General features: G+C 42.2%; 1 protein-coding gene across 1 annotated transcript in view; it reads right to left on the minus strand.

Moving 5' to 3' along the window:
• Positions 1 to 3,925: 3,925 nt before the first annotated feature.
• Positions 3,926 to 10,334, minus strand: part of LOC106815902 (enteropeptidase-like) — a 36,428-nt gene continuing 30,019 nt past the window's right edge. The window contains exon 5 of the mRNA XM_014820433.1: positions 3,926 to 3,954. Within this exon, the coding sequence (XP_014675919.1) occupies positions 3,926 to 3,954 (29 nt within the window). The remainder of the gene's footprint in view (positions 3,955 to 10,334) is intronic.

Genomic DNA, 10,334 nt, shown 5'->3' on the forward strand with positions numbered 1-10,334 from the left:
ACCAGTATCTAGTTAACCCCTGCACAGGGCAAGCCGAATTCAACAGCTAAACAGTACATCGTGTATATTTCTGTAGTTGTCGCTGGGGGCTGTGTGGGATTTTGTGCACCATCTTTTAGTTCACCTTAGCCTGTTGACTAAGGCCGAATAAAAGCCCCGGGCATATTCTCGGCGTGAACACTTTTATCAGCTTGTTCTGGTTTTACGTGTTGCTATTTCTTGTGTTGACACCTATACTACAATCCAGTGGTCGAACCTTCATTCGTCGTTACAACTAGACGTAAAATCGTTGCATATATATATATGTATATATATGTGTATACTGTATGGTTACACAAACCATCTAATCATAGATCTACAAGCAAGTTAGGCACTCTTTACATGCGGGTTTCAAAAACAGCAGTAATAATAAATTCAGTAAAGCCGTCATACATGTCAGCACATTTTTACAAACTAAACACCTCATTACATCAATCTTTTAAATTAAATTTGACAAATCAAGATGAGTTTTCTTTTAAATTCAGTAGCCAATCTAACTTTGAGTATTTGCTGTGAAATTGGCGAGGTTCATGTGCCACATTACATTACATTACATTGCATTGCATTACATTACATTACATTACATTACATTACATTACATTCCATTACATTACACTACATGCCAGTGGCTAACTTAACACATTTAGAGACTGTAATGGAGAACATGCTTAAACTGCCTGAAATTTGTCTATTCCAATTCGACCACTTAAAGTAAAACATAAAGAGGCCTACTCTTAATCATACTTCACTTTTATTACCTAATAAAAAGCTTGCTAGACTTCCCTTCTCTCCCTTGCTCTCTTCCTCCCTCTCTCGCCATCTCCCTCTCCCCCCCCCTTCTCTCTTGCTTTCTCTATACTTGTGTAACTTGTATGAAGTAATAGAGACACTACTTTACCAGTCTAGAACCACTTACACCCCACTCACTAAATGACATGCACTTTTGCCTTGTAGTGCTATTTACAAGAAAAATGTCACGACACAGAAGAATGTGGTTTTGTTTTCATATAACAAACTCGACAGAGTGCACTCACGGAGTGCATACCTCCGCCAGCGACATACACCATATGCCATACGACTCACGAACACACGAATAACCCACGATATACGCCAGCGTACTGACATGTACACGCTCCCATATAACATGTATGTCTTACGAGCTGGCTCGCCACTCGCTGCTGGCTGCTGCCGACTGCTGCTGGAGCTGGCTGTGGCTGGCTGGCTGCCTGGCTGGCTGGCTTGACTCGACGCACTAATATCGATCGCGTGAACACACGAACACACTAACACACAGACACACGAGAGAGAAAACATATAACCTCCTCGAACTCCGTTGGGCAGAGGTAACTATAATAGTACATACTCTTGGTAATTTTTGAGCTGGAGTAATAAATAATATGTCCACTAATAGGTGAGGCTTAATTTTGTCCGCTTCATGTTTTTATTTGTATATTTTTTGAGAGATAATATTTTTAAGTTCCTTACCCTGCAAATGACACTTAAAAACCTTTATTTATGTGTAACAATTGTGAACAAGTGCCGCAGTGCGACAGGGCTCATCTGGTGTCTGGTTTTCAGCTGATAAATTCATTTGTGCATAGCAAGACATCTTATACATAAGTCTTCTTTATTCTTGTTTGACTTTCATAGCCAATTCGAACAAATATATCAGCTACACTTTCGCACCCACCTAATCTCTATGCATTGCAGACACATGTGCATTGCAGGTTGGCAGGCAACAATTATGATTAGAAGCGTGCCAGCCATGGGCTGCCCCGTGTTTTTGCCTACCCACGCGAGAATTCACTGATTCAGCCTTCAGGGTGCTATAGACAGACTGCTTTAGAAAATAATATGATTTAGGGAGCGTAAACCTTGTTCAACAAACATTCCTTTGCAATTCAACTGTGCACACTGTAGCCTCACATTCACGAACAGGTTATGGGCTTAATAATGCAAATAGCAGTTCAGTCTTTGTTAAACGATCAACAAAATCAATTTTAAGCCCTCCTCTTGAGGATCAACATTCCGACATTACTCTTCGCATGTCACTGCGAGAAGTACACATTCATGTCTTTCAATAAAGCCATCAAAATGGTAGTCACCGCTGAACACAAAAAAGTTTTTCCAATTCGGTCCGTCAGACATTGTCTCAGAAAATGTCTAAAATCTGCCGTGTGCCCATTGACCTTTGACCCGTGACTCCAATTTCTGCACATGATGGCTTTCCACCATGATGCTAACACAGACTATCACGAGCCTAGGTCGCCGTTAGATTTGTGTCCGGCAATTCTGTGCATTCCTCCCTAGTACCTTTAAGTAAGGAAAGAATGTGCCACCTTCTTTCTACAGCCACTCTTGTATCCTTTGACCTTGACCCCCAGCTTACGACATCCAAACTCCGTTTCGGATTACCGACCCCAGCTCAACGCACGACGCCCCCCACCCCCCACGCCGTACGCGAGCGGTTAAGAGTTGAGCCCACTGTTGACGCACCGGACCGCACGACCCGGCCGACGGACGGACGGACCGCACGTCTCATCGCTCCGGATTCTAGCAAGTCTGCATCTGACTATGTCAGATGAGCTAATAATAAGGGGAGTTTGACAAACAAGGACAACTCCACATTCACGAGCAATAATCTATCTATTATGTATTTACCCAATAAACGATTTATTATATACAACTCAAAAAACACAACTCGAAATTTCTTACGTGACCCAACTATATTTTTTCAGTAAAAAACAATAAACAATAAGTTTTTACCATAATATTACTTACCTTTAGGTATTTTCTCAAAAAAATGTTTTTGTAACTTTTGAAGCAATAGTAAATCCAGTAAAATCAACGATTTGAAAGGGGGCGGGCATGGCCTAATAGTGACGTGGATTTCAATTTTGGGAATCTGTTCTGAGCTTTGTAATGGATGACCGGATGCGTAGCCACTGTGAACATTAAAATAACCTCGTGTCTAAACGCCCTCAAACAACAACCTCACCCACCCCTTGTCCTCTCTCCTTCACCTTCTTTTGATCCTTCATTCCCCTCATCCCTTCCCCTTCACACCTATTTCCACTTCCATCTTCTTCCTATTCCTTCTGCTTCCTCCACGCTTTCCTTGCTGCCTCCTCTACCCCTCCTCCAGCTTTCTAGGCTTTCTCCTCCTCCACCATGGTTTCGCTGTTGCTTCATCCGCTCAGCTGCCCTAGGCCAATAATCGAGCATTTCTACAGCGGGATAACCTATCATTACCTCATAGGAGCCCTAATTCACGCAGTGTACACACATTTTACATCAGTAGTATCCATGGTGCACATTGGGCTTAATACAGTAAGAAATCCCTTAGGCATTTAAAATGTATGCCACTGCCTATTGATAAACGTAGTGATTGGACAGTGATAAGCAGAACTGCGACTTTTTCATGCAACTCGACAGCGATTCTAGAATCGCTGTAAAAATTGCTGTGAAATTGTGTATGTCTGCGGGAATGTGTAACTGCAACCCGTAGCGATTCTGGTTGCTTGCGACGAGTTGCAAGAAATCAAACTGTTTTTATTTCGAGTGACTCGTTGCTCCCAATCGCTCCCAAATTGCTCTAGCATTGCTTCAAAATCGCACGTGTGCGCACACGCGGTGGGTGACACATCGTCCGATCACTTGCGGTTGCAGGTTGCAGCAACGAGCAACCAAAAATCTCAGGTCTAGATCTGCGCTAGGCTTTACACGTATGTAATGCCCAGGTGCTTGTATACACCTTTTTAACGTGCAGTGTTATAGGGGTACAAATTGTGGTAAGTCGAGTTTGAGTTGAGGGTGGCGGGGTAAATTTCGGACGTTTATCTTGCTGGCTAGCGTATTTTGCTATGTATCATGGGATACCTGTAGCTTAGTCTGTCACGTTGCACAGATTCACTTCTGTGTGCGAATCAGAAACGCTGTTACAGCAGTTTTAAACACGCTGTTGCTGCGCACGTTCGTTTACATCTAGAGATGATGACATGAGAGCGTGCATTAATTAGTGGGCGGTGAATGAGAGATTGAAACAAATCAGTTATTTTGTCGTTATTTATAAGAACATGACTTTTTCTCAAGTTTATTAATCAGCTGTTAAGTTGTGGCAATCGGCCACAGATAAGTCGCAGTGAATTACTAACACTACAGTAGCAATTGTACATACCTTGGCCAATTCTAACACAGTCTTTCAATCATCATAAAATGTACAGAATCGCGAATACCTCCGTTGTTACATGCTGCATTTGCTGTAGTGCGAGCCGACGCAGACCCCAGTACTCAGTAGTGGGGTTAAACCCGCACCCTCAGATTAGCAAAGCGGCGTTATAACGTCGAGCGTGTACAACATTTGCTGATGTTTCAATACCGATTTCTTGGAACTCACAACTCCGATTCCAAAGAGTTTGGTGCCATTTTAACGCTAATGTAGTAATGGAGTAAAAAAGTAATTTGCACTGGAGTAAGGGCCAAGGTGTCTCTGGATTCCTTATGAAAGATTAGATTTTAATTTTTAAACGTTTAGGCTCTTTATTTACGTTATTGTTGAATGTTGTGTCATAAAAAAACATTACAGAGTTTCGTGCATCTTTTAAACTTATTTCCTAAAATAAACAATTCCAGTGACCCTTATGCGCATTTATGTTGTAATTTATGCCTTTTGCCTTTACACAGTCACTGTGGGTCATAGGGTCTATGTCCCCCAGGGTACTGCCGGAAAGTACCCTGGGTACGGTCCGGTATACCGGAACGTAACCTGGTCACTATTTGATATGATTAGGGTTAGGGTTAGGGAGTAGGCGTAGGCGACTCTCTAGACTCGTTCGTGGAGTAGGCGAGGTACGGTCCGGCATATTAGATAGTACCAGGGTACCTTCCGGCAGTACCCTGGAGGACATAGACCCTCTCAGCGTCACTGTGTCATAGCTCTAGTACTTTAGCCCAAGTACAGTTGCCACTGGCCACTGGCCAGTTACCACTGCCAGTAGCAAGTGGCAACTGTACGCGGGCTATAGTACTACTACTAGTACTAGAGCTAACTGTGTCATTGATACCTACCTGTTCGTAACTCTTTGTCACGTTAGTGAGTGTAACCGCGAGGTGTAAGTAACCTCATATAAACCTCATAATCATATTCATAAATATTACTATTAGTCTTCAAAAGTCCTAGGGACTATAAGTATAACGAAGAAGTATCCGCGAGAACTACTATTACTATTACTATTAGTATTAAGATATATACACATTACCTAACCCGACCAGGCTGTGTGACTAACGTCAATACACCAGGGTATTACACCAATAAATCAGGGTATTCTAACCCTAGCAATACCGTTTCTTGGAGCTACACATTACCCAGAAAACTTATACTAATACTTACTAATAGTAATAGTACTAATAGTAATAGGGTTTATATAAAGATGACACACTTACGATTACGATTGCTGCCAGCGTCGCCACGACGAGATTCTTAAACATTCGACTCTGATTCGACCTAGTTTTGGTAGCCGAGAAATGAGAAAATAATCGCCCATCAAAGTCTACGAGCCAGCTACCGTACACCGCGCTGTTGTAAATAGTTGTGTAAATACCATAGAGTTGTATAATAATATAATAATTATTACTATTATACAACTCTATGGTAAATACGTCAACCAAACTGACGTCAACTACCCGGTTACCCAGTCAGTCGACGAAGAGCGTTGCGGGTCGGTGGCGCTCTCGGGTGGAAGCACAAGAAACGAAATGGACACACTGGTCAAGGCGCTTCTACTCTGGAAGTAAATTCCAAATTACTCTGCAAAATGACTGTGCATCGTTAACGGATAGTGATAAGGAAGGAGTGTTATAATTTATTGTTTAAAGAATTAAAGTAGAGGGAACTAAATCACGAGTATAGTCTGGAACGAGGAAATGAAGAGGCGGTGGTAGTGATGTTGGTGGTGGAGGAGTAAGAGGAGAAGTAGGAACAGGTGAATTAAGGAGGAGGGGGAGGAGGACGACGGGGAGGAGAAGGTGGAGGACGAAACTGTGAGGGGAAAGGATGAGGAAAAGTGAGAGAATAATGCGGAGGGAGAGATAACGGAGGTGTACGATGAGGAAAAACAAATGGATGGGAGAAGTCGAAAAGTCGGTAAGGGAAGTATGGAAGTCGAAAGGAGAAGGGATGTACGTAGATTGAGATGAGATGCGGAGAGGTTGAAAGATAGAGTAAACAGGAATTTTCTTATTTTACTTTCTACTTCCAGCTATAGTACCCAAATTTACTCATCCCTCCACACATTCTGTGATCGCGCAAGCCTACTATATTTGCCAGAAACTCACATACTATTTATTGTATTGACACACACACATTCCCGAGCAGTTCCTCCTACCTGTCATACCTGATATGCGCTATCGCAGTGACTCGATCACTTTAGGCTATCAATTACGAGGTTTTCTGACCAGGTCTTCCTAAATTTCGTATGTTGTAGCCATAAATATCATCATTATCAAGTGTCTATAATAGAAAATTAATATAATAGATGAATAGATCTTCTATTATGGACTCTTGATATCATATAATCATAACCGTGTTGGTGCATGCCGAGTATTTACCATACAAAACATTATTTTGTATAAATTATACAGAAAATAGTAAAATAGAAATCAGAAATTTGTAGATAGCTTGAGAAGAGAGATAGAAGGAATAGGTGAAGGATTAGGAGGAGGGGTAGGGGGAGAAGGAGCTCGGAGAGGGGAAAGAGTTGAAGCAGATTAGCAATGTTGAGAAGGACGGAAAATATTGCTTGTACGAGATGGAGGAGGACAGGGGAAAGCCAGGTGGATAAAGTAGGATGTGGAGAAGAAGGCACAGAAAGTCAAGAGGATTTCGTTATTAGCTGTAATGCGTCTAGTTTACTCAATTTATAAATATTAACTTTTATCCCGCAAGTGCACTATTTGCCAAAAACTCATGCTTCTGTTAATATTATATATTTAACTTATGGAGCACATATTCTCCATGTTTCCACAGTTTGATGTTGAAATGGTCTCTCTTACTTTGTCAATACCAAATTGTCTTCTCTCTGCCTCCCAAATTCGTATATATTGCAGTATGATTTCTTATAGTATCAGCTCTGGGGCACGCAGCATGCCCAGTGTCTTCCACATGGAATATTTCTTGCTTAAATCATAGAGAGCAGAATGTCATAGCTAGTTTGACAAGGGAGATAGAAACAGTGCTGGATGACGAGAAGGAGGGGGAAGAGAAGGAGGAGGTGGTGAGAGTAGTGAGCAAGATAGAGGAAGACGGAGACTAATGCGTGTAAGAGGTTTAAGAAGACGGGGGAAATCCCAGGTTGATAGGGTAGGTTGTTAGGAAGAAGGCGTGCAGGGATTCATGGGTATTTCGTTATATGTCTACAGCTTTGCCAATTTCTACGATCTCTCCGTTTGAGAACGACTAGGCCTACTGCTTGCCAGAAATTCATTACCTTCTGTTGAAATTATATTTTATTTAAAATGGGGAGTACATTTTCTTGTTCAGTTTGATTACAAAACGTCTTTAACCCCTGGCTCACTTTATCAGTCCCAATGTTCCCTAGCTCCGTCCTTCTAAATCCCTTATGTTGTGGTATAATATCCTATAAAGTCCGATATAAATTCATAAGTCAAAAAAATATTATGTTCCATAAAGTCATATATGTGCACGCATGCCCAATATCTGCCATACGAAACATTACTATAGAAAGTCATAGCATGTTTGAGAAGGGAGATAGAAGGGAAGGCGGTGAGGATGGGGAGGAGGGGGAAGAGAATAAGGATGTGGCAAGAGAGAGAGAGAGAGTGGCAAGGTTGAAGAAAGTGATTAGTTTGAAAAGGGGGCAGAGGACAGGTCATTAACATGTGGATAAGGACGTGTTTGAGCATGTCTAAAATCTGTCAGAAACTCAATATTCTGTTGAAATAATCTATATGTTGTCAGTATTCTATTTAAAATAGAGAGAACATGTTGCCGAGCATTTTTGTCTGTCAAAGGTTTATCGAAGTGACTCACGTCTAGAAAACTAAAACTCCCACTAAAAATAGTCATACTCATAGCTAATTTGAGAATTGTGAGGACGGAATGAAGAAGGAGGATGAAGAGAGGGAGTTTCGTCAGTTCCCCCATGTATTCTGTGCTCGCGTAAGCCCACTACTAATTACAATTTAACGTAGAGAGCACAAAGTCAAAACTAGTTTGAGAAGGGAGATAGAATGGGGTGGTGGGCGGAGTAGGTGAATAAAGAAGAAGAGAAATATGGAGGGGAGGAGAAAGAAAAGAAGAAAGAGGAGGGAGATGCATGGAAAGGTAAGGGAAAAAAAAAAGAATTTGAGCTTCACTGAGACCGATTCTTGATCGACCAATGTGGTCATCTGTTAGCATCGTGTTAGCCATCGCGATGAATGATATAATCAGGCCAATTTTTGTCCAATTGTGGAGATATGTATCACCATGAAGCTAAACATTAGCCTTCCTAACAAATAAAAATCAAATTACGACATAATACAGTAAATGGCAAAGGCAAAGTAGACAACACGTATATTTTAGAAATCCGGGTCGATAATCTACACCACCGTATACCAAATTCCATATAAACCAGGTCGATCTGTTGCTCAGAATTACAGACAACTAAATACACATGGTTATTTACAAACAAAATTCACCTGCGTAGTAAATGAAGGCTCATTATATTCAAAGTTGTCAATTATTGCGTTCTGACCACGCCCAAAAAATAAACTTTCTGGCGTGTTCATCGATAAAAGACTTTCGATTCACAAGTTCGAGTCTTAGGATCCATATTCGCTATGTAATCTGCAATAAATCTAACAGCGTGGGCAATATACTTTGCATGGACCCATATGCTGATACAGCGTTAAAGTTTATATAACTATCTAAACAAACCACGGACAACAAATTGAACAATAGGCCTATACTAAAACAATTCAGACGTTATCTGTATGTATAACCCATATCGACAAAAAAGATGCCATTTTCTCTAACAATACGAAAAAGTTGAAACTACGACACATTCCTTGATTTGTTTGTGGATTTACGTTATTTGTCTCTCTTCTACTTTTTCTTGTTGACGTTCTTTGTAAAAGCAGTATTAAAAGCGAAGCGAGCCGCCCTCTGCTAGAAAATATTTGTGTTGGCCACCCCATAGAGAAGTTATTAACTACAGAACTGTCCATATTACCAGCTAAGAAATGCATAGCGACGCCCATTTTAGATGCTATTATCAACAACCCGTCTAAACTACCCTTACAGATTGTGCAAAAATTCCCAAATTTTTACCTCATAACACACAAACAAACACACAACCACACACACAGACACAGACACACACACACACACACCACAACACACACACACACACACACACACACACCACACACACACACACCCAACACACCCCACACACCACACACACCACACACACACACACAAACACGCAACGCGCCGCGCACAACGCACAGCAACACACGCACGCGCACGACACACAACACACACACACACACACACACACACGCACAGCCACCACAACACACACACACACACACACATCACACACACACACACACACACACCACGACAACACAGCACAACACACAACACAACACTACACAACACAATACACACACACACTACACACACGTACACACACGTACCAACACACGTAATACATCACAACACATTCCACACCACACACACACACCACGCACAACATCACACACACACACACGCCCACACCACACACACACGACGAGCGCGCAATGCCGTCACAACACACGTCACACACACATGCACACACATGCACACCGCGCGCACACACAACAGCACAGCACACATACACACACACGGCCACACACAACACCCACACACACACATCACACACACGCTGACGCGCAACAACACACACACACACACTCTGTGGCACACACACACACACACACACAACGCACGCACGCACACACATACAACGCACGCACGCAACGCACGCACAGCAACGCACGCACCCGACGCACTCAACTCACACCACAACACACACTCCACACTCAACACTCACACTCACAACCACACCACATCACACTCACACTCACACTCACACTCACACGCGCGCGCGCGAGCCCGCAGCACCACACACACAAGAAGAGAGAGAAAAAGAGAGAAAGAAGAGAAAAGAAGAAAGAGAGAGAAAGAGAGAAGAGAGAGAGAGAGACGAGAGACGCGAAGAGAAAAGAGAGAGAAAAGAGAAGAGAAG

Source organism: Priapulus caudatus, unplaced genomic scaffold, assembly GCF_000485595.1.
Source record: "Priapulus caudatus unplaced genomic scaffold, Priapulus_caudatus-5.0.1 Scaffold30, whole genome shotgun sequence".
NCBI classification, from domain to species: domain Eukaryota; kingdom Metazoa; phylum Priapulida; class Priapulimorpha; order Priapulimorphida; family Priapulidae; genus Priapulus; species Priapulus caudatus.